The following is a 25,711-nucleotide window of genomic DNA, read 5'->3' as shown; positions in this document are numbered from 1 at the left end:
CATATCTATACTTCTATCAGAAGAGACTGAACTTGAATTCCATTGCAACAGACCTGGATACAATTCAGTATCTAATCTTTCATATATTACTGAAAAGTTTAGAATACAATTTTATATACAGTTTTTGTTTTGCTAATCTTTGTCAAATAAATAAATTATGATGGAAATAAAACACTTTATTCTACCTAATCAAAAGTTATGTATTTTAAGGGCTTTCTTTTGAAAAATTATCTTGCATATCAGGAATGATTAATTGAATTGTCAGGTTGCACACAAGAAGAACCGTAATCACCTCGTTTTAACACCATTAAATACATTTTATTACTGTAATTTTATACGTAATACTATTACTCTTTAGGAGAAGGTCAGTAGTTTTAAATGACTTTTTTTACACATAAATAAACCAATCACTCCTGAACAAATCCACATGCAGTAAATTTTACTGGTGGCTAAAGCAATTAGCTAAAAGTGCTCCTTCCCCCCCCCCTTTTTTTTTCTCCTCTCCTTTTACTTTAACATTAAATGCAATCAGATTGCTCTTACTTGTACTACTAAGGACATCACCTTACTTAAAGAGAAAGAGCAGTTGAAAATTTCAGTTTCTAAAAATATTCTCTCTTCCATCTTGCCTCTCAAAAATACCTGTCTCTCATGACAGAGCACATGAATTTCCAATGGATATTAAATAGGGATGCTGATCAACACAGCATAATAGTCTCTCTCTCTCTCTTTTTTTTTTTTTTTTTTTACTTTAATGTTTGCAATTCTGAGTCCAGCTGTCAGCAAGTAGCTGTCTTCACTGTTTAGTGAAGAGCGGACACGTTACTTGCTATTCTTTACAACGCTATTATTTACTAGTATTAGTTAGAGGGCTACAGTGATACATGTGATCTTGAGAAACAAGAAGGACTGGAAAGGAGGCCTGATTTTGGTAAGACTTAACTAGCTGGCTAGTGAACCACTTTCTAGGGACTTTTACATATGACATAAGAGATGCTTTAGGGAAGTGGTAGGTTTTGAAACAAAGGTAAAAAAGGGGAAGAGGATTTTTAATTTGTGGCGTGTGTACAATTTTTATGTGGCACTATAGCAACATGCTTATTCCAGGTAATTTATCATTAAACTCACAGCTGCCTGTCATAGCTTATTGTATTAATGAAAACCAGAAAAAAATATAAAACAGTAATTCTTAAAGAGAAAATAGGGTCTCCTTTCTTGTAAAACAAAATTTTCTGATTTCAAGAACACTAATATAAAAAAAACAAGCTAATAACATATTTCTATATGCAAAATATATGCAAGCCTTAATTGTATAGTCCAAGTTAAAAAGTCTGGCATCAATTTAAGAACAAACCCCTTCTATTTATTTAAACTGAGATATTTAGATTACATCTAACCTTATTGCACTTGTGAGCTTGGAAGTCACGATGATCCAAATGCTTCAGTTTACTACCAGGAACTGAACACGGATGCAAAACTAGAGCGCTTTGTCAGGGACCACTAAATCACAGAAGGGAAACGCATTTCTTTTTGGTCTCTACTAGTTGCTGTTCCCTACACAGACAAGGAGAGTCTCACATATTTCTTAGCTTTTCCGACAAACCTTCCTCATTTCCTTCATCAGTCACCTCCCTGATTCCTCCCTTCCTCGAAAGGTCACAACACACTGACATGGCCAGCCTGGCTAACTGACTGTTAGGCCCATGAGGGCACCCCTTAGCTGCTTTTAATACACCCTAAGAAATTACTTAATGTGGAATTTTTCCACATAAAAATACTACATGTGCCACAAATTAAAAACTGGTCACATTCTGAGAACTTTTAAAACAAACAAACAAAAACCACTTATTAGGGGAAAGGGATGTCAGCAGCTTTAGCCCCTCTGAAGAACTGGGCTCACCACCTCACCCAATACTCCCCTGAGTGGGACCAAGCTAATGAGCTCCTGGCAGCTCCTCCCAACGCCTCGTTGGCTGCCCCGTGCTCCTTACAGCGAGGCAATTAATGGCAGATTGCATGCAGCCATGCACCTGAGGAAGGCAACGCAGCCACGCAGAGCAGCACAGCGTGGCACGGCTTGCAAAGGCCGCTCCGCGATGGCCCCTCTCTTGACGAGGGTCAGGCACGGGCTGCCGCTGCATTGGGGAAAAATGTGACTAAAGAGTGTTTGGGGCCTGACAAGCTGGCTGTGAGTGCATGAGGAGGCAGCCCTGGCAGGAGGTGGTTTGGATCCAAACACCCACAATGAGCTGCTTGGCCCAAAATCTCCCTGAATCTCCCTGCCCTTGTCACATGTTGTGGGAAGTGTTGAAAGCTGGGATGCAGATTTCTCCAGCTGATCGATACAGGAGAGCTCACAGCCTTAACTGTTGCTTAATTCCTACAGCAAACTGTGTAATTTCAGTCATGACTGACTTTAATGGGGTGCCTCTGAAATGTTGTGTATACTTCAGCATGGATGTAGTTACAACTTAACACCATTATACAGCCATTTGCAATATTATCAGACAACTTAAAATACAGAGCTGAAAAATATCATCAGTAGCAATAACTTGAATATTATTAATTTAACTAAAAAGCTTAATTTGCATTGACCAAATACCCTTTCTTTCCTTTTTCTTTTTAATGGATGGTTCATTATCACTCTTGTCTCCAAGGAATTCAATTCCCAACTAATTTGCTCAGCAAGTACCCCAATGCAAACTTATTTTGCAAAAAATACTAAGAATAAATACAACAGGCTCGCAGACAAAGGATGGCCGCTAGGTTCTTCGCATGCAGTGTAAAATAGTAATAGTCTATGTGGTGCTTCAGTTTTTGTAATAAGTCATTGAGATAAGGTTAACACTTCAACGCACAACGTACAGACAAGAACACCCAAAGATGAAAATTACTTTGCTTATGCTGCTGTATTAGAATTTTATTTGCTAAAGGGTGAAAACAGATTTGCAGAATTCACAGTTAACTTAAAACAATAGTTTTAAACCTTTTATTCCTAGCCCTGGCTGCCTTCAGGAGGGAAAGAACATCTGGTTATTTAAGGAACACAATATGTTCACATTTTCTATGACTTTTGTTTCTAATTGGGTTTTTTAATTTTTTTTTTATTTGAACAACTTTAGTTAGAACTATGTTTTTTTAATCACTTTCTGTTTTTCCACTGCCCTCCTTCCATATCTCTACTTCTTCCTTTCACAGATTTTGCTTTGAAAATTAACAGTGCTCAATGGTTTTGATAAGTAAAAAAATGACGAAAATTTGCCACTCATGGCATATTAAATTCAGAGACATACCTACAATCAGTGCATTTGGGTATACAGAAAAATCACTGCCTTCCCTTCTCATTTCACAGATTCATACTTTTGATACCCTGTCCTTTCATACCAAGCTTTACCTTTCTATTCAGAAGGATTGTAAGTGCTGAGAAGCAATTTTTATACACATAATTTAAGAAAATATCTGTTGGAAGAGTACAAACAAGAAACCAATACTTTCCCAAGCAGTTTAAGAGTATCTCCCTATGCAAAGATAACATCACTTTTTTTTTTCAAATTTGAGGTTTTCATTCTACATTTTTCCTAACAATGGGAGCTGGGCAAATTCAGAAAAGGCTTAAATTCAATTGCCCTATGCTGATCCATATTCGTGCCTGAAAAAACAATATTTCTGCAGCACCCTTTCATAGTCAGGTGCATTCATTTGCCTTCAGCTATTAAAGGCTCTGTATTTCTCTTTGAGGGCACATATTAGGGATGTGGAATCTGAAATGTCTCTCTGGCACCAGGGATCTACCCTGGTGAAATAAAATCTGCTGCATTAGCTTATGGTGAGCAATAGTTACCCTTCATATTATTATTGGACAATGATAAGGCTTGTGTTTGAGTCTACAATCAGGTCAGAAAGCTTGTCCTTCTAGAAGGAAAAACAATCCACTTGTCCTTTAAGCATAGTTTTCTTTTGGCATATGAGCTGCTTTCCCATAGCGATAACAGTGAAACACAGCAAACAAAAACTGAGAGATTCACTGAGCCAAAGTTTAATCCACCTATTGTTCCACATAACAAATAAGAAAGAAGATATCAGTTATGGAACAAGGAAACAGAAGAAGAAATAACAGATGATATTAGAAGCGAAAACTCGGAGTATCTCTAAAATCAAAAGTTGCAGAAGAAAAGGCCATATTAGGTCCAACTTAACTATTTCATAATTTATGGCATAACTGTTCTTTAAGAACCTTCCAGTTTTATGAATATATTGTTAATTTCTTCTAGACACAATAAACTAGTGAGACTATTTGGCATTTATCTATCTGTAAAAAATAATAAGGAAGAAAATGTATATTAATAAAGCTTTAAAAGGCCAATTCTTCTTTGTTCCTGTTCTTGATTTCTAAACAAGCAAGCAAGCATCTCTCAGAAATTTGGATGGACACTAATCATTTTTGCTACGCTCAAAGAAGTAATGAAATAAGCTACTGGACCATGCAACATTCTCCCACAGAAAAGGATAAGAGTTCCATGACTTCACACATTAAAACCTTGTAGAGTCTTGGAAGAAATGCCATGCAGAACAGGTCAGCTCTGGCCCAAGAGATCTGAGTTGCAATGAAGCAAATTTTAATGTCCCACTAGGAATCAGAGGCTAGTGATGGAGAAATGCACAAGAAAACAACAAAGGAGGAAGAAAATTCTTTCAGTGCTAATTTTTTAATCGTCAATTACAAGTTACACTTCTGATTAAAATCTCCTTGTCTCTTCCAGTCTCAGCAAGCAGAGGCAAACTGTATTACCTTCATGCAGTTTGAAAAAAAAAAAAAGGTATCTTATTTTTTCTGATACTGGTATATAGTCTTTATACTGATTTTAGACTCCTACAACACCTGGATATCTTGTTGAGTATTGTCTTTCAGTCTATGAAATGAAAAATTTTGTCAGACTCAAAAGGTTTTATACGAAGGTCTTACATCACATAGAATAACGAGGCACAGTAGATGGACTCCTATTTCAAAAATATGTTGGATTAAACCAATATATGCTTAAAGACATACAAATGAAACTTAGAATCATACCTAGGGAAAGATAAAAAAACTCCAAGTCACAACAATGAAAATCACCTCTTTTTCAGACCAGGAGAAAATTTCTTCTTTTAATCATATTTAAAATGACAAAAACAACTAGCAGACTTTGCACAAAAGAGCTTTAAGTACTTATTCACCTGACTGAAGAGAGAGATACTTAGACAATACTGTAAGAAAGGTGTTCAAGGTGTTCTCATCTGAGAATTTTAATTAATAGGACACTACGGTCTTATGAGCAGACAGCTTTATTCTCTTGGCCACAAGAAAGCTACTTGAACAGAAGAGTGAACAAACTTCCTTCACAGGATGTCATTTGGTGGTTTATTTTTGCCCCCTTCTGTTGGTAGGATGACTTGTATACAGCCTAGGATGCTTTGGAGGACAGATGGAAAATTAGTAATTATTATTAAATTCTATCTTTTAACACATGCTTTCATTAAACCACAGATTATGTTTTGGATTTAGTCTGTTATCTTGCACATTTTCCCTTCCTCTATACTTTTCTTCTAAAAAATATTCCTATCTTGCTTTGCTAAGAAAGTACATAAACATAAAAGCCGGGTAGTTTGATTTCATAGACTGCTGCCTAAATCCTAAGAAAAAATCCTGAGATCTAACATTACAAACTTTTTTATGCATTGAAAAGACGATATGTTTTACTACTCATCATGAAAGAAATCTTTGTGCCCGAGAGGAATGAAGAAAGCAGCTGTAAGGATGCAAATTTCTGCACAAAACTGATACAGAAACAAAGAGATTTCTTTTTTTTTTTTTCTTTCTTAAACCATAAAGGGTAAACATTGGTATTGAACGAAATTTTGCAGAAGGCAGTCAGAGTGCAGAAGTGCAGAATTTTTCACTTTCAAAGGTGACTTGCATCACAAAGATGAGGGAGATCAGACTGTGCACTGGCAGCCTACTAATGGGACATGCTCAAAGACAGCTCAAAACTCACAGCACAAATTCTGCTGTCTGCCGAAGCTCTGAATACTGATTCAGGTTAATGTGTACAGCTTTATCTCAAACACTTTATCCAATGTACTGTGGATATCCACTGTATATTAAATTTGCATATATACACTCTAAAATAGCAGGAGTTTCACATGGGTTTTTTTAGCATTATATATATTGTGCATCATTGTTAGTAATATTTAACATAAAACTTATGAATAGCTGCATTTTACTTACATCAGTCTTTTCAGGATGGAACAGTAGATTTTCACTTATAATTGAAAACCATCACTTAACTATTATGTACTGGATATGACTAATGCTTTAAGGATTAACAATGATTAATCTGCAGAAATCTTACGAAGAGCTTTCTATAGAAGAGACTGCATAACAGTTGCTACACAGTTTACTGGAGCTTTATATAAAATATTACTGTTTCCCTCAAAAATAAACTTTTTAATGCACAGAAAAACCAAGCAAGAACTAAGGAGCATAAACACTCGCCAAGCAGTTACCTGAGCTTCCAGAGAGGTTTAGCACAGTGGTGGCATATACACTTTTAAGAATAAAAAAGCATGTATTCTACTCTTGTTTGGTAAGTTTTTTTAAAATGTCTGTCAAAAAAGAGGAAACTTGTAATGTCAATTTAGTCCCCAGGACATAGGCAGTTCATAACTTTACAGCATTTGGAACGTTATTACAGAGATTTATTTACTTTATTGGTGTTACTTACAAAGCAAGGACCTCACCTTTGGATCTCGGAGAAAAAGTGCTCTAAGGATAAGGGAGTGAACATCTTCAATAGGTGGATAATGCATCAGAAGTCCCAAACAGGTCTGATAATTACTTGAAATCACTAAAACAGGAATGAAAAAAGTATGAAATAGTGAAATATTACCACAATATTCTGGTATTCCAAAACAGTATCTTTTTAGGTAGATTCATTCATGATAGCTCAGGTTCAGCTGCCTTCTTCCACATTAGGCACAGTCTCCCAGAACTCGAGCAGTGCTAAAGGTGAAAGAAGGTAACATTGAATCTACGTATACATATAAACCCATGGCAACATCTCTTTGTTTCCTTTCTGTAAATTAGAATCTAAAAGAAAAATCAAAGTCTCTTTCCTTCAAGACTTTTGCTAAGACATTTTTCTGATAACTTCAGTCAATACTTCTATCTATTTAAGAATGATTAAGGGCAAAGGAAAAATGCTGAACTTTCACAACTTTTATATTTTAAATACCTTAATGTAAAATTAACTTTATCAAAGCTTGATTTTTTCAAATTTATGTAACTACAAAAAATCCTCCAACAGCTCTTGTCATTGTCATCTTTCCTTTTTTTTTTTTTTTTTTTTTTTCTGAAATCAATCTAATTATGAGTGCAATTATTAAAGACATCTTTTCAGGCAGGTCTATGTAAACTACTTCATTTCTTTTGCGCCATCTAAATCCAGGCAATCCATCTGCCACAGCTGTCAAAGCACTGCCTATTAGGGATGCTTCCACTGCGCAACATAAAGATGGCCTTCAACAATAGCATTTGTAAAAAAATTTAATAAAGAAACCGTACTACTCTTAGCGCTTTAGGTGTATCAACAAATACTTTGAATTCATCAGTCCTTTGCACCAACAAAGATGCTTGCAAACAAACAAAATTATTTTGAAGGACGACAAAATAGATGATCTTTTTGTGGACAGAGGGACTGAAGTGTTTTATTTTTTTCTTTCATGTGAATAAACCTCATATTCTCCTATACCTTTCTTCTTCCAACAAGAGGATTGTGGGGAAAAAAAGCTGGACTGGGCAAAATGAATAATTATAATCTGTGTAGGGAACCACTTTATCATCTTCATTTCCGTTGCTGATCCGACAGCTTGTAATTTCATACATCTGCTTTCATTTGTAAAGCACTCACTTATCCCACTCATTCTTTATCTGTTCTGCCTGTTCTTTTCCCATCCTTTGTTTTTCTTGTTCATATTCAGGTACCTGTTTTTTCCTCCCGAAGTCACAGAGCTGGCATAATGAATACAGCACAATAGTCTCAGTCAGAGTTTTTTCAGACAAGCATAATATGAGTCCCACATACTACAGAGCCAATCAAATTCTCAAACATAAACTGAATTTAAGATACCAAACTGTGGATAGGATTAGGACACCTTTTTTACAAAAGCAAATAAAAATACAGAAAATGGATAACAAATTGTAAATACTTTTATCAATTATAGGCATTAAGACCAACGCATTTCCCTTTTGAATAAAGAATGTATTCTATTTGCAATGTAAAATGGATTAAAGTTATTCCTTATTTCTGCTGAAAGATAAGTTCTTTGCTATCTTGTAGATAAAGAGAAAGGCAAATGTCAAAAATCATTTTTTAAAATGTATAATACTGACACAACTAAGTAACTGGACCAAAAAAAAAAAAAGTTGGGTAATGACCCATGCAACCTCTGCTCCCTGTAAGTTATATGTTAAAGTGCAACCATTAGAAGAAGGTCGAGTATAAAAAAATACATCTCTAGTCATGCTAATTTTAACGAGGCATACCTTTATATTCATTTCATTTTTAGATTTTTCTCTTTTTCTGTGGAAATCTTTATCTAAAAGAACATTCTTCCAGTGCCCTATCGCTGTGGACTTTGGGGCTAGAGGAATTAAGCTGCAGAAATGCTTCTGAGTATCTTGTCTTAAGAGTAAGCTTTTCTCGTCTCTTTAGGATAAAATGCATGATATTATACAGCTGAGCAGCCTTAAAAATGATCCAGAAAATGGTGGTGAAAAACAAAACAAAACATGCCTTTCTGGAATGTGCATGTTGGTGTTAAAAGGATTTCTTAGAATCAACTGTAGGATAAAGTTCCTATAAGGAGATTCTGTGTGTTACAAATTTCTCCAGTGTCAGCAGTCATTGGATGCTGCCCAAGTTCAGTGGTGAATTATCTAACGCTGTAGTCAGCTACCTGGTAATCAGCTTGCTGCTTGGGAACCTGCCCTTCTCCTCTGTGTATCACTTTGCAAAAATCTAACTTGCAAAACTAACTGTGCCACTCCTCAGTCAAGCCCTCCTTTCCTGCTGCCAGTCACTTCTTCAGTGCATGATATGTGACATGGCCAATTCTGTACCCAGGAGCATTGGGACTATTTGCCCCTGCAGCTTTATGCATTGCAGTGCAGGCACTCAGTTAAGCACACTGTATGCAGCAAAAATATAAATCAGCTCTTCTGAGTAGGTACTGTGACTCCTCTATATTCCCCAAAATGTTCAGAGGACCTTTATGTATGAAGAAATATATCCTAATAATGGCCACAGCTAGTCTTCCAGTGGAAACAGTGCTTACTGCACTTACTCAAGTGTATGTACAAGCACATAGACCCACTCAAACACTCTTCAGTCACTATTAGCTTCTAGTGCAATGAGACCTAGACAGGCCTCCTAGGTTTGTTTTGCAGTGTCTAAAATAAAAGGGTTGTTTCAACTATGTTTTTTGTGCATACAATACCTAACAACTTAAATGTTCCCTTCACCATTAAATAACTTGTATCTTGAGCAATAGAAAATTTAAAAAATAAAATAAAAATGAAGTGAAAAATAGAGCTGAAATAATGTTTTTCTTAAAATCATGCCCCTGAGAAGAAGATAACAAAGCACACAAAAAAGCCAGCAATTCCAAACCAAGGAATCTTCATCCCAAACATGTCAGAATAAAAATAATCTCTCTCTCTTATAAACTCTCAAATGCTTTCAGTATTACATTATTATAATTTCTTATGTCTGACATTTTTATAACATACTATCTTAGGAATTCTATTATTATTCCCTCTGTACCAAAGTTTTTAAACTCAAAGGTTTTAAACTGAAACTTTCCAGATGGTTTATTTACAGATGATTAAACTCATTCAGTGTTCTGAGTTAGCATTTCCTATCATTGAATAACGAGAAGTCTTTAGAAACTTATTTTATTTGAAAACCTTTTAAAAATAATGCAAAAGAATTTACTGCTCATTAGGCTGTTGGATGACTTTTTTGTTTCTAATTAAATTTCAACATTACCAACAATATAAAAACAGGAGAAAAATGTCTGTAATAGATATGTAAGAAAACATTTCTTTTCTCAAATCAAGAAATGTAAAAATTTCTATAGTCCAAGCACAAGTTTGACAGCACTGTCAACTCTGCAGTATCTGTGATTGGGAATTTTGTTTCACCTTCCTGTTAAGTTTAGAGTAACTAATTATGTCTAGCTGTGGAAGAAAAAGTTACAGAAATGTCATATATATGAAGAAGTAGCTGTCCAGACAAGCTGTGCATCTTACTTGAGCAAACGTTCTCCACTCTAAAACTCCTATTTTATTTATTCTTATTCCTATTTTATTCACTAAGCCTGGGAGTTTAGAGGGAAAAAGGAGACTGATTTCATACAGATGCCTACAACATATTTTTTGCTCACATTTTTAGTTACTGATACTTGTATGTGAGCACCATAGAACAAAATGAAACAACCCCAAAACAAACTTCTCTCCATCAGGTGAGAGAGGTACAATTATATGCTTACAAACACATTTCTAAAGCACCTTCTTTAAATGGGAAAGATAATTAAAAAATTATCATGTTAAGAAATATTTTACATTAATCTCTACTACATATCTATACCAAAACTTTAAAAATATTTCATCTTAGTGCACATAAATAAAACAGATTGAGATTACAGAACATGACAATTTTGAACCAGATTATCCTGAAAAGGAAACTTTACTTTGAAACCTCTAAACTGAATTAAATATCCACTTATTTGAAAGAAATGCAAGGTCTCTATATGCTATAGGTTTATTAAAAAGTAATTTAAAAAACACATGAAGTTCTATGGTAGGCAGGAGAATTATAATATGTGCGAAGTACGTGCGTGGTATGTTTTCAAGGTTGGTTCCTAAAATAAGAACCATAGATGAAAACTTCACGTGTCCTAGAACACAAAATTGTGTCAAATATGTGACCCTGTTATAAGCTAAAGCTTACAGATTGTATAAAATTAACTCTGAACAGCATGCTACGGAATTCATACGTTTAATGACAGACACACATCTTGTTGCAAAAGGCACACTTGCTTTTGTGGCAAGCTTGTTGCATACAGAATTATTTGAAAAATATGCTGGTCCAGAAATCAATGCTTCTTAATTAACCATTACATATCTTTTCCATCCCATTCATAATTATATATGCTAAGTTTTGTGTGTCTGTGTGATTTCTTATTTCTCTCAAATTACCGTTACTTTTCTGTCATTAGCCCATAAGAATTCACCTTTGCACAAATTTCAGGTGTACTAAAAAAAATAAAATAATTTTTTTAGAGATATCCCTCTTGCACAGAATAAATATATACTTTATATTTGCTACTCATCTGTGCATGCACATATCCACAAAGATGTATCTTGGAAAATTATGAGTCTGTCTTGTGCATTTTAACATTTTTCACATCAAAACAGCACAAAAAATACTCCCACTGTTGAAGATGGACTTCACTCAATTCATCGTCTTTGTCAGAAGATGGAGCTCTGTACATACCTGTATCACCAACCGCATACATAATCTGCAACTCCATACAGAAACACAGAACTACTAAGAAATCAAACCTGAGTTTAACTAACTCCAGCACAGAATTTGTTTCATAAATATCGCAGACCAGGTCCAATAATGAATAGCTCCTCTCATGGCATTTGATTTTCAGTATCTTAGAAAATCCACAATAAAATTTACAATTTCTTAGGCCCTCCTTTTTCTTTGAAAATAGGCTTGTATTTTTTTTAAAAAGATGGTAAGAAAGTCAATACTTACAGGCATCCCTAATATATAACAACATGGCTACAAAAATGTAGTCAACTAAGTTCAGGGTGATACTGTCAGCAAATAAAGCATCCCATACAACTAGCAGGTCCTGAAGTGGGAATTCTCGCCCAAACAGGAGCCTTACCCAGCGCCTGGAAAACAAAACAAAAACAGGACTTTCATTTATTTATTTTTCCAAATATAATAATGGCAAAACACATATCACAGGATCAACTGCAATCCAAGCAAGTTCACTGGAAATAGCTACGAAGTGTGAAAGTCTACGATAACCACTCCTCTAGCTGAATTTGTACAAATATTATGTAGATGAGAGGAAGGGATACGTTGGAGGCTCTGGAGGCCTTAACTGACCGACATCATTAGGTGGGGGAACATCACGGGGCCAAACAGGCTCTGTCCTGCATGCCACCTTCTCAAGCATTTAATGTGCTATTGCTCTAGGATGCAGGCGGCAGATGTCATGTGAGAGCAGCCTGGAAGAACAAACGGGATGAAGCCAGGGCTTTATGGGAACCCTGGAAAAGCCCAGGCAAATGAAAGCCAGTTTGGAGACATATACCAGCCAGCCGTCAAAATGGGATGGCTCACAGCTACTTTAAAAAGGCTTCTTCCCTTTACTGATGAGAACGTTTGCAGGTCCATATAAAATACGCTATGAATGCCGTTTTGATTAAGTGTAATTTAAAGTTTTATCAGATTTAGTAATGATCTGTTATGTAGAATTTTTGTTCAGGTACAAGCTGTTTTTATACTTAGCAAAAACATTGAAAATTTGTCTTATTATATGCAATATTTGTTTGAGATTGCAAGCCTGGGACACAGTAAAAGGAAAAAAATATTTCTCAAGATTTCTAAATTCCAGTTCCAGCTCTTATATTGGTTATGGTTTAACTCCTGACTTAAAGTTATTTCCCTTTTCCTAATCCAGAACACTACCACTAACTTTGTACCTTGTAAGGTAGCAAGACTATCTAATATTACATTTGAAAATGCTAAACTACAGTTAGCAATGTTAATCATAAAATAGTTATAACAAAATGGATTACAAAATAATGAATTATATTTTTAGCTGGGATATGCAAATTACTACCCCTGTGGAATCTTTTTATTCAGTGGCAAGAAAAGATTGATTGCAAATTTCTGCTAAGGAAATTAAGTTGTTCTTTAAAACTCAGAGTTAAAAGTTACAAAAATACCTAAGAATGCAACCAGAAATTTCATCAAGAATAGTTTCACTTCCAAGAATTCACATGTAACCACTTTTGTACAAGAACTCAGTATACTTTTTTTTTATTGACTCTAGCACTAAAAGTCCATTTCTGCACAAATGAATTCCAACACACACCTTTTTAAGACAGTAGCAATTTGTGCAGCAGGATTATCTCTATAAAAGAAATTCAAAGATATCATTTTACCAGTCAAAGTTTGGCTCACTTAAAGCTCTATCCACCCACCACTGGAACTGTATAACCCACAAGAAGTCCATATTACAGATTTAAAGACCACTGCACAGACGATTTTTCCCTGCCACGTGTCCCAGTTTAAAAGCAAAAATAAGTGATTTCAAAATATCTTCTTATCCCCACGTTCTGAGATCAAAAGTTAATTTTTCCAAGGTTTGCAACGTTTTACTGTAGCATCATAATTATAAAGGTTAGAAAATTCCACCTTCTGCGTATGGTGTTTTAACGTATAGTGGCACATTACCCTACGGTGCCTTGCCGACAGGAGAGTATTATCCTGTGGTGACACAAACACGACTGCCTCGCTGCGGGAAGCCTATTACTTGCATTAACAACCCCTCCCACCTGTAAAGCCACAACCTGCATGTTATACAAACTGTTAGGAGACAAAGCTCAGCAAAGCTTGAAGCACTGGAGCTGACTTCGCTTGCAACTGAAAAAATCTCATTCAGAAGCCTTACTAAAACTCTAATACACTTCAAGGGGGAAAATACACCACGGCATAATGGGATTTGTTATTAGTCTTTTATTAGAAATCTCTTTTGCTTCTTTACTACTTCATTATGCAGTGTTAATCGTTTGTAGATGCAGGTTTATTCTGCTCAAGCAGAAGTCATTCTTTTTTTTCTCCTGCTTTTATATTTTCTCCTGGGAAAATTAAATCTCGGTCCCCAGAGGTAGCATGTTTCACAGATGTAGTCTGCAGAAGAACAACTGGACTTCCTTTTGCAACCATAATATTAACGTTAATTATTTGAACCTTCTTGTCCTAAAGGGAGTAAGCAATTCATACTGTTGTAAATGCATACGTACTAACTGTTCTCCTGTTTTTTCCAGCAGCATTTAGCTCACAGCATCTATAAACCAAGGACCCTACAGCCTATGAACCATGCTGCCATATGGCAGGACATCAGTCAGCTTTTACATTCATAAAAAGGTATCTTAATTCCTTAAAGTAATGGTCTGTATTGAAATGCTGCCTTTCAAACTAACATATTTTTATTGCTTTTACAAATATTTGTAGAGAATTAAAGACCCTTAATAATCACATTGGACAAGATAAACCTTTCTTTTCTCTTTTTTTTTTTTTTTTTTTTTTTTGAGATGGCTGTCTGTGGTTTAGTTATTGTTCTGTCCTATTAATCTTGCCTTACATCTGTTACACCTGCAGACTATGAGGCTCACAATAGTATACTTTTTATCACAGGCAATAATACAATAATTCATATTTTACCAGGCATACTTAGCAATTAAAAGATACCAAAAAAAAGAAAAAAAGAAAAAAGAATCTTTAAAGCCATAATACATCAAGGATACTACTACCTGCATTGTAAATAAGTTACTGTATCTTCTACTTATGATTCCTATATAATTAAACCAATATTCTCAAGAGATTAGCAATAGATAATGAGTCATTAGTGACCTCTACAATACAGAGAAAGCAGTAGAAAACTGTGTGTAAAGCTGTTAAACTGTGTGTGTAAAGCATCCAGCCTTACCAGATTTAACTAAAACCCACAACCATTCTGACTGAGATTTACTGGACAATTCTGTGACCATCTATAAAAGTAACTTATTTTATGTGTAAATACCTTTGTTGTTGCATATATTTACTTGTATATCTTCTCTATCTTCCTGGAAAGCACTGAAGCTTTAAAATAACTAAATGTATTGAAATATAATGAAGATTATACTGAAATATAATGAAATAACACTAAGAAATGTGTACTGAAGAGGTAATACAGGTAGTTTAGGAGTGTTTATAAAGACAAAGCAACACAATGAAACCAGATAGCATAAGAAAACCCATGACGGCACACAAGGCAAGGCATGGCCTGAAACGTGTTACACACACTGAAACTGCTCCTGAAACATTTGGAAGTTCCTTGTAAAGGCACAATCTAGGACCCACAGCTTTTCAATTAGTTGCCTAAAAATGTTTACTGTAACAGTAAACACTTTCAGTCATTTAGACTTTTGCTAAATTCAATCCTTAGTACAATATCAACTCCAAGTGTCTACTTCAAGGCTTGATTTTTTAAATCTGTCGATATACATAAGAAAAGCTTTTTTTCCCCTCTACCATTTCATTAAGAAGCTCTAGAATTAAAACAGTAAGATCCCTGGGACTTCCCTTTTTGCTACAAACATGAAGAGATGCCCAAATGTGACAATTCCCTGACAATTCTCTCCTGAGCTCAGGAGAGAGCAGATTTCCACAGAGCATGTTCTATTTCTTCCTTACTCTCATTACCAGCTCAGCTGGGCATCGTCTCCAGTGAGAAATCACTACTCTTAAGATACTATGAGTGTGTATCATTCATGTGCAATGGCTAATGTCATCCAGCTAATGTGATGGAGAATGACGCCGTTTAGTTTCTTCCCAATGCTTGCAAGATTCACTAGGGAAGTCTCTTGGAGAAAGTGTAAGTTTTGTTACTTTTTTTTCTTTTTTAATATGGTCACTGTTCATATGTATAGTGACTATTGGACAGAATGCCATCTTTTCAAAACTAAACTCTCAGAAACTGAGAAATGCCCAAATCTGCATCATTTATTGAGAACTACCAGTAAGTTCCGTCTCTTTAATCTCTATCCATGAATTATATTCAAGCAAACATTTCTAGTCAGTGCAATTTAGTATGTAAAGTCATGGTCAATAACTTAGGAGAAAGGGCAGGCAGACTTTTAAATATGATCTGCTTTTTCAATAGAAGGATGAAGGGTGAGAAATAACTTTTGTACACACCTTGAAAAGAACATAAAGCTCGGCAGAAAATAAGGAACCAAAGAGTTGAGCTGCCAGCAAATACTACTACTTGGGACCACTTAACACCTGTGGCAGCACCTCAGATACCCAAGTTTCTGATCTCTGGAGGCCTGCGATGCTGCCAGGCCGGGCTGTGGCCAGATGAGGGTGGCGCTTCTTCTCCGTGGCTCTCGTTCTGCGTCGCTGCTGCCCGGCAGGGCTGATGAGGAGGTGTCGGTGCCCTGGCTGTGCTAGCAAACACCTCCGTGGCACAGGAGGACGAGGAAACACAGCTGTACGGGCACAGCAACAGCACCCTTGGAGGAAGGCATTTGATACCCGAAACTGTTCCAGGTTTGCTACTTGCCAAAGTCAGTCAGTGGGGAGACAGGTAAGCTCAATCTGAGGATGAAATTTATAGGTATGTAAGATAGTTTTCTTGCTGTAATGACATGAAGGGGACCAATCAAGGGAAGCTGTAGCAACTTTTCAGTTAGACCTGTTACACAGTCCTTTTCTCCAGTGCTCTGTCTTTCTTAATAAATCTTGTTTTTATTAAGACTCCTGTGGTTTTATGCTGTTCGGGGATTTTGCACAGAATATCCTAAAGAGATTAATAAAACCTTTGAATGATACAAATAGACAGGGAAGACAACGTGCCTGCTGTATAATCCTGACTAGATTTTTCCTTTTCTCTCTTCTCTACTTCAGCAACCCTAACAGCTACTTTTCTACAAGAGTCTTGTTGGAAGGCTGGTAGCTCTCGTGATACACAAGAAACTCTTAATGATCACAGATGAAAGGAAAGTCAAAAGAGCCAAGTGTAGCAATTAACAAAAAGACATTTCTAAAATAAACAAAGCCTGTTTAAAATCCAGCATTTTTTTTCAGAACAGAAAGCAGCATATGAAATCCAAATAAAGCCAAAAAATGGTATAAGAAGTTGTATGACAAACTCATCACTTTCAAGAATTTATAGAAACTTCTGTTCTATTTGATCACATACTTAGAATTTTACACACACCATACCCACCCATAAAATACAGCCACTGCAGGTCATTGTTACAGTGTCTGCTGCACTTCGGGCCTTACTCTCCTCGATTTTCCTCAGACCTTAAAATCTTTAACTATTAGAGATTTCTGCCACATCCTCTCCAGCAGCATATGCTAGTTGTATAAAAGTGGAAGTACTAAGTGAGGGGGACATTGTGTGTGTCAAAATGTAACAAATTATTCAGCTTCTCCTTATCAATAATACAAAGTACATAGAAAAATATTCTAAAATGCTGCATACACCTGCTTTTTTTTAGTTCAGTAATTTTAGGTTTGTGTGCAAGCTACTGTTCTGCCAGAGAACGACATATATGCTTTGATGTTATCCTGATGTAGGTAGTACTGCCCTGTGCTGCACCCCCATAGGCAGTGTTCATTTAACCTGGCTTCTCCCGCTGTAGAGGTGCATAAGGATTTGGAGTGCCATTTCACAGAACGCATGAATCATGACTCTATTGCTAGGTGGCTTCGACGTAGTGCTGCTTCTGTGAGCTCCCCTGCCTACGTGCAGGACCCTGCTCTGCCCTTTGCTGAGCTTCACGAGGCTCCCTCCAATGGCAGCATAGCCCTCTGCTGTATCAGGCAACCCTCCCTGCTTTGGATCATCAGCAAATCTGCTGAGGGTGCACTCTGACCCATCATCCACGTCTCTGAGGAACAAACTGAACAGGATGGGACTCATTATTGACACCGCTAGCTACGGGGCTACAACAAGACTTTCCACCACTGTTCACAACCCTCTGAGCTCCACTTTACTGTCCACTCATCTAACCCACGCTTTTGGAGCTGGACAATGAGGATGTTATGACAGACAGTGCCAAGGGCCTTACTGAAGTTAAGGTATTCAACACCACCACTCTCCCCTCATCTACCAAGGCAGCCACAGAAGCCCATCCTAGAAGGCTATCAGATCGGTTAAACATGACTGCCCCTTGGTGAATCCATGCTGACTACACCCGATCACCTTCTTGTCCTCCACTTGCTTAGAGACAACCGCCAGGATGAGCGGCTCCATCACCTTTCCAGGGATGGAGGTGAGGCTGACTGGCCTGTATTTCCCTGTATCCTCCTTCTTGCCCTTTTTGAAAACTGGCGTGACATTTTGAAAACTGGCGTACATAATGCTGTCATAAGTCAGAACAATTGTAATATCCTGACATGCAGGAATGATCTTAATGAAAAATCTGCCATAGAATCTTTGGAGCAGCAATGTTTAAAATTGCTAGGAATGCACTACACTACAGTAAAAGTGTTGCACCCTTCAGCCTGCTCTGGGTACGTTTCTCCTCAAGGAACTTCAGGTGACACGTTTTGGCATCCCTGTTTCCCCGATTTCAGAGTTTCTTTAGCTGCCACTATCCATTGACATTTATTGTCAATCTACAGCTGCCACCAGCGGCTGCTGAGGGTGCCTTGGCCACCCTCAACAGAAGTGGAGGTGTCTCCCCCTAGAAAGAAGATAATTCTCCCTCACTGCCATTATATGGTTCTACCCTGCTGTGTTGTATCAAATGTTGATAGCCCTATTTTGCTGTTCTTCAGAATCTGTTTTGGGAGCTGTTTCATGCAAGTTCAGGTTTCCACTTAATGCTGACAAGTGATTTACTTTAATCCTTAATGTAGTCACTGCCAAGTGTGCACTTATTCCGCCATCTCACCTTGCTCTACTATACACGTATATAAGGAACTTCCAAAAAACATTGCTACAAGGAGTGCTAGTAAGCCAAATCACTAAAACCTGTTCTTGATTTTAAACTTAACAGTCTTAAGCTTATGCAGTTGTTACTTCTAGTTTAAATTTTAAAAAAGGTGATATTTAATAAAGCCAATTCTATGAAGAATTATCCTAGCAGCAGTGTTCTATTTCCTTTTCGTACATGCTAATTCTTCCACACTGCTACAAGTATTTTCCATCTTTTTTTGCGAGCAGAATGAGACAAGTAATGCGCACGAATTCACACCTACAATGAAGTATTTAAATTAAACAGCAAAAGATCATCACAACTGCCTTCTTCCCACTCCCCAAAAGTTGTAATAACCCCATAAAGTAAATCCCCACAATAACAACTACACCACTTGAGAAACTATCTAGAGAAGTGCTGATTATCCACACTTGATATTGAAATCCAGAGTGGATGTTATACGGGTCCTATATGTGTATCATATAGACTTGGATCTCATTCAGAGATTATTTGATGAAACTCCATAAATGTAGGAATTCAGAGTAATCAACCTTATTGGCTTATATAATCTGAGGTTACTGTTCTGACTTGGCAATTTATTTGATTGACTTTCTTAATGTAAAACTCCAATAATAAACTCCTCACTGACTGAAACAAGCTTTTACTTTGCCTTGTTATTTCTTTACCTTATGGATCAACTTTCTTCATACTCGCTTCTCTGAAAGAATTTTCGTTTTCTCTGCATATTCAAATGCTTTTTAAGGAGTTTTTTTTTTTTATTATCATGCTTTGCCAATGATTCCCACATCAAAATTGCAATATTCCATTTTAGAGAAAGCTTGAATTTAAATTTGTTGTAACAGTAATTGTAAACTAACCCACTGCAAGAACACAATGACTCAGTTCTGCTCTCCATCATTTTTTAGCTTGCTGTACTGGGTTAAGATTACAGACACTCATCCCTATTCCACTTCATCACTTTAAGATTTTCAGAGGCTATTCTGTTTTTTAGATATTCTAAAACTGTCAGGAAGGGTAGTTGCTCAACTGATCGGAAAAAACATTTTGACTGCTATCAGAGAGAAGTCTGCTACTGGCTTTTCCATAAAAACTTCAAAAAATCCATCTGAGGACTTGAATGTGTTTAGAAAAGGAATTACAGAAAGAATTTTGCCACTTTTCTCAGTGGTAGAGACTAGAGAAACTATTTTTTTTTATATTGTGGATATAGCTCTTAAATGATAAGAGATTTACACTGAAAAGAGCACTAAATTTAAAGGAAATCTCTGTAATGGCAATAGAGGACACTTTCAGTTTCTCTTCCATTTTTTTCCTAAAAATAACATTTTATAAAGTGTTAGCAATTAATAGATATAACAAATAGCATTGACGTTGATAGCTTGATAGCATGTGTGTGCAGTAAATACTAAAGACATCAGTCACGAGAATATAGCAATTTACTGACATTCATTACTATAATGGGTGGATAAAACTATTGTACTTCAGTAGTTACCTATACAAAGAATAATCATAATAATAACTTCAGCCATTACTCAGTTTTAAAAAGAGTAGCTGTGCTAGACACTTGGTCAAAACTAAAAAAAAGTTGCTTCAAGCTGACAGCAGATATCACAGATAAGGTCAAGGCATACATTTTTTAAAATGTTGGCCAAGATATGTAGGCAAAACATAAAGCTTCCAGTTGTTTTACTGCAATTCATTTAGAAATGGCCGGGGTTGTACTGTGCTTTTATTCAGTGGAAAAAGACTGAACAGTAACGCTGTGTGTTTGCAAAACAACTGAAATTAAACAGCTCATGCAAAACCAAATTTAAAAAGCAATGCTCACTGTGACAAAATTATGATGACAAACTGGAAGGAGCAGAGGAGACTGTTACATTCTATTGGAAAAATCCTTCTGCAGTCAAAGGTAAACACTCAATAAGTGCAAGCTGTGGGATTTCATCTCTGATACCTATTTGAAAACATAATTTAATGACCAACATGCCCATTGAAAGCAACAAAAAAAGAGGAAGAAAAGGCTCGTGTGCCTACTGAATTTTTACTGCTCATTGCTTACACTCACTGAAAGCCTACAATCCTAAATACTGATGATGCATGCATATTTTCTTTCAAAATCACTGCACAGTAGTGAAAACATTTTCCTTTTTTAACAAAAATAATTACAGGTGAATGATTTTAAACTGTTTGCTGCAATAAACCTATTGAAACAAAAGAGGCACTTACAAATTAGTGAAGTTCCTACTGATATCAGCTATTAGCAATTAGGAACTCCATCCCCCAACTTTTTCATCTTTAAACAGCAATGATTAAATTTGGTTTTAAAGTAGAGAAATTATATTAGAAAAACAACTCTCAGTGTTGTAATTAAAGCACAGCTCTTAAGATGAGAAAATAAATTTGCTAATAGCTTTATCCAGTGATTCAAGATGTATATAATGGATTCAAATGACACAAAGATCCTTCTGTACCCTCTCTCCCTTTAAAAGAGGAATTTGACCATGTTTTAGTGGCCCATAATTTTAAATCTGTTATAATTACATTTCTCCACAGAATACATTTGGACAAGAGTGTAATAATCAGAAAGACACCAATTTTACAATTGAAAGAAGAAATATAATTTTGTTAATAGCCAAAGTAAACAAATAAATAGTAATAAATTATTACGAGTTTTTTTTTTTTTTTTCGTATTCTACCTTGGAAACTTCTCTATTCTAAATATAAAATACAACTTTTTTTTTGTCTGTATAAAATTGATATATATAAATATGGCATACATCTAAAATTTCAGGAGGTTTAGCTTCTGAAGATACAAAAAAGGCTAAGTGCCTAAGTCAAGCAATGGAACTCCTGCTAGAAAACATGTTTTGTTCAAACTAGCAAGACAATGTGGCTTTGACTGTAGCACTGTAAGCCACTGTAAGCTGTCGGAGCAAAGTATTCCTAACTACACCAAATAGCCACTGTGCTCCACAATACACTCGAATGAATGCAGGAAAAATACTATTACAAGTAAGTGAAAGATAGCTTTAAATGATAGCTTTACTGACACCTAAAAAATACCAAAATTACCAATACACGATCTTACGTGCTGCTACCAACATATCACAGCACCTCCCTGGCAGCCCTGAGGCTGGAGAGAACCCTGACTAGGCATCCTTCTTCTTATCATGGTATAAAAGACTTCAAAGACACTTTCTTTGTAAGAGTCAAAATTAAAAATCGATAAACCTAAACTCAACAGAATCCCTGAGTCATTTCAATAAAATGCTTATTTTTGCAGACCTCTTTACAATTAAGTATGTAAGATTTCGAAGTCTCTTGTCATGATGGCTCTCAACTCCAGAGTAGAAATTTATTTTCTGAAATGGGGAGAGAAGATTTATATCATCACTGAATTCAATACTACATCTATTGTATGCTCTCAAACTAAATTAAGAAGCTGTTCAGAGGCCATACATGCAGCAGTCCATTTCGATCCATTAGTCTGGCTAAATGCCTTCATACATCCAGTGAAGACAGTCATCATCATCAATCTGCCAGTTTTTAGCGACCAGTCAACTACATGTTGATGCATGCACTGAAGAAACATGAGCACTTTCTCCCTGCCATCGTACCTCTGAACAGCAGAATCAAGGGAGGCTGTTCCAAAGGAAGCACATAAACAGATGATTTAGCTGCTTAAGGTAAACAAAATGCTAGAATTGCCACTTTATTTATAACCTTAGTTCAGAGGCCGAATATAATTTTGGAGACCAATTCCATCATTAAGCAGAATAAAGCAAAAAATAAGATATTGATCAGCTACGTTTGATAATTGTTTACATTCAGCAATACTGATATATCAAGAAATAGATAAAACTAAACCAAACTTTCAGTTTCTGCCACCTAACAAAGAGTAAGTTTCATTTTGTATACTCATAACCACACTTGTTCAATTTTTGTTGCCTAATAAGTTAATTATGTCATTGTTTTTCGAGGATTTTGCTTTCATTTAAATTCTCAAAAGCCAGAAAACACACACTTGGAAATTCTTTTATCCTGTTTGTACATGCTTAAAAAGATGCTTTACAAAGTTGTTACAAGAGAAAGAACTTTTAACTTTTGTAATCCAACATATCTGTGACTGGTGGAGCTTTTTGCAGTGGAGCTGCAGCCTTTGGGGAATACTGCATCTTTTAAGAAAGAGGTGCACGAGAGGCTTAGTGGTCTCATTTAGCTACCTATGTGCCCCTGCAGAAGTCCTGTAGCAATCAAACACTCTGGTGGAAAACAGCTAATTCATTAATTAACCACAGTGTTTGCTGGAAAGGAAAGCACTAAACAAGGCAGCACAGAAAGTGCAATTGCGGTTGTTGCAGGTCCCTGTCTGCAGTATGCGTGGCAGAGGCAAGCAATGCCTATGCTGTTTCTAATTATTCCAATTATCATGGCACACTATGAAAACTTGATTAATAACACTGAAGATATTGTTGTGGCAATTAGCCATATGGTTGTGGGACTTTATTCTGTCACGATTTAGCCATTAGCATCTACTTATGTTTGTCAGAACAGTGCATCCGTGACAAGTTGAAGTTCCGCTCACCTTGCCGAGTCCCCTGTGAGCAACACTAGAGAGCTGTTTATTCCTGGGAGCCCCTTGCCTGAGTAAATTTTTCATGTGGCATCCGGTCTGGCTGGGGACAAATGTCAAGCAGGTTACGCGACGACCCATCAAGCCAGGCTCGCTCTCCGCAAAAGGTACCTAGTAAATTGCTTGTCAGGGCAGACTTCTTTCAGAGAAGGATTTGACCAGTAAAATTAGTGTCAAATGTCTTGTATTCAATGTTTTCACCAGTTACCCATTCAGACAGCATGCACCTACCCTTATTTAGACGTGATGAAACGCTCTATTATGATTTTATACACCTATGAGTTACATACTGCAGTATGCTTGAAATGTATAGCTACAAGCAAAGGGACCGTGGGGCAGCAATACTGTCACTTTGGTCAGCTCAACTGACAGGTACATAAGCTGACATTTTTTATCAGCCTTCTTTTTAAAACACAATGCATATGCTCATAAACTACGTACTTTTTTATTCTTTCCTTTCACTTTGTGGTCAGAATAAATTGCTCCAAATTCATCTCTAAGAGACAAGGAAGAACCTTGAAATAAATCCTAACAGTGGAATGTTACCTTTTTTTTCCCCTCTGAAAGTAAAGCAGTAGCATTAAGACTCACCACATCTCTACTATTTCTTGCAAATGAGTTAGGACAAATGTGTTTATACATGCATGCCACTCAAAATCAAAATATTTATATTCCAAGATACCGTTAAAGTTGACTAGTAGATCACAATTAGGATTCAACAAGTTAGTCCTCATTAAAAGGAGTAGGAAGCACTCAAGAATTAGCATCTTGTTACAGGGGGATGCTGTATATACAATTGATGGAGCTGTGCTTACCTATTTTGGAAATGAGAGGATGAAACCATCACCCCAAAGCTTGTAGAAATAACAGCAAAATGACACTACAGGTAATGCCTGCAAAGAGCTTTTAGGAAGAGTAGAAGATTGAGAGTTGCTATTTTTTCATGAATTTTCCCAATATATTTACTTCAACCCTAATGGTAGTTTTCCCTTTTATAGTCAGTATCTTCCATCTTTACAGATCTTTTGCATACCCTGGGAAGACATACATGTTTAAAACCAGAAAAGTAATTGCAAAGAAATAAAAATACACAGAGGACTTCAAGCAGGTGTCGCATTTTTAACTATGTGTAACCCATTATTTAAGGTTGAAATGAGTTTTAGCTGGCAGGATTTCAGCATATAAAACTTGCTGACAAATGGTAATGTAAGAAAAGCACAGTGCACACTCCTCACCTAGCTCACTATTCACCTGCAAAATAAAGTTATGAGCAAGAGGGAGGCAGGTACTGGATCTGCTTTCACACCTGACTGGACTGAGTCTGAGAGGCTGAAAAACTTGGCAAACCCTTCTTTCCGTTCATGCCGATCGACCTTTTTACACGAACAATCATGTTTGTTTTTAAACAACGGGATTTGTGAAAACTATTTAACAGCAGTCCTAGGATCCCCTCTGTCTGTGCATGCACTCATACGTGGAGGGACTAAGGAGGCAAAAGACTGAAAGAGAGGAGTAAAGAGAGAAATAAATCCTGTGTAGGAAGGGTGCAGCTGAGAGGCCTATGGCCTCATTCAAAGCTGGGCCGGCCACTTTCTTCCAAGGTGCCTACAGGACTCTCGCCCATCACATGGTTTCTGAGGAAAAGAGACAGCTCTGGAGCTGGAGTCTCTTATCTCTGCTGGGGAAGCAGAACTGCTGCTCCCTCGGATGGCATCTCCCTCTTTGCCATGCTGGAAATCCATTTTCCAGTTTGAGGCCCATTGCAAGAATACAATTGCGATTACAGTGAAACGAATAATGAGATTGCAGGCAATATGGTCTCACGGTTAAGATGCTGTATCTGGAGCCCACAGAAGCCTGGTTTCTATTTGTTATCCAGGCACAAATTTTGGACAAGGTACGGCTGAATGTATATTTTTAGCTAGTACTGGCACTCAGTATTCGGAGCAAACCCAAGAGGATGAAAGAGGAATTAAAAATTATGCTCTCCACATCCAAGGTCAAATCATACGCATACATGCAGATCAGATGTGAACAGGTCATTCCTCCTTGGTCAAGGTCATTCTCTGTCAGATCTCTATCCTAGGAAGAAGCTCTGTCTTGGGAAGATGATTTTCGCAAGCATAGAAAGGTGAAGTGGAATAGGGAATAAGAGAGTTTGGGTTGCTCCGTGATTTAAGCATTCACTCACTGACACACAAAAACTGAGGACTGGCCCTAACAAGTCATATAGC

The 25,711-nt window shown here is 36.7% G+C and overlaps 1 protein-coding gene across 1 annotated transcript in view; it reads right to left on the bottom strand.

The window, feature by feature from the left end:
• LOC148590767 (TBC1 domain family member 5-like) overlaps positions 1-25,711 on the bottom strand; it is a gene marked incomplete at its 3' end in the record, with an annotated part of 130,584 nt that overhangs the window by 7,444 nt on the left and 97,429 nt on the right. Inside the window, exons 12-13 of the mRNA XM_088538612.1 lie at positions 11,865-12,007; positions 6,778-6,884 (exon numbers count right to left, since the gene is read on the bottom strand). Coding sequence (XP_088394738.1) covers positions 6,778-6,884; positions 11,865-12,007 — 250 coding nt within the window. The remainder of the gene's footprint in view (positions 1-6,777; positions 6,885-11,864; positions 12,008-25,711) is intronic.

Source organism: Tinamus guttatus, unplaced genomic scaffold (assembly GCF_059628265.1).
Source record: "Tinamus guttatus ecotype Peru unplaced genomic scaffold, ASM5962826v1 Tinamus_guttatus_pri_ptg001099l, whole genome shotgun sequence".
NCBI classification, from domain to species: domain Eukaryota; kingdom Metazoa; phylum Chordata; class Aves; order Tinamiformes; family Tinamidae; genus Tinamus; species Tinamus guttatus.
The sequence above is the reverse complement of the archived record's forward strand: the minus strand, read 5'-3'. Positions and strand labels throughout refer to the sequence as shown.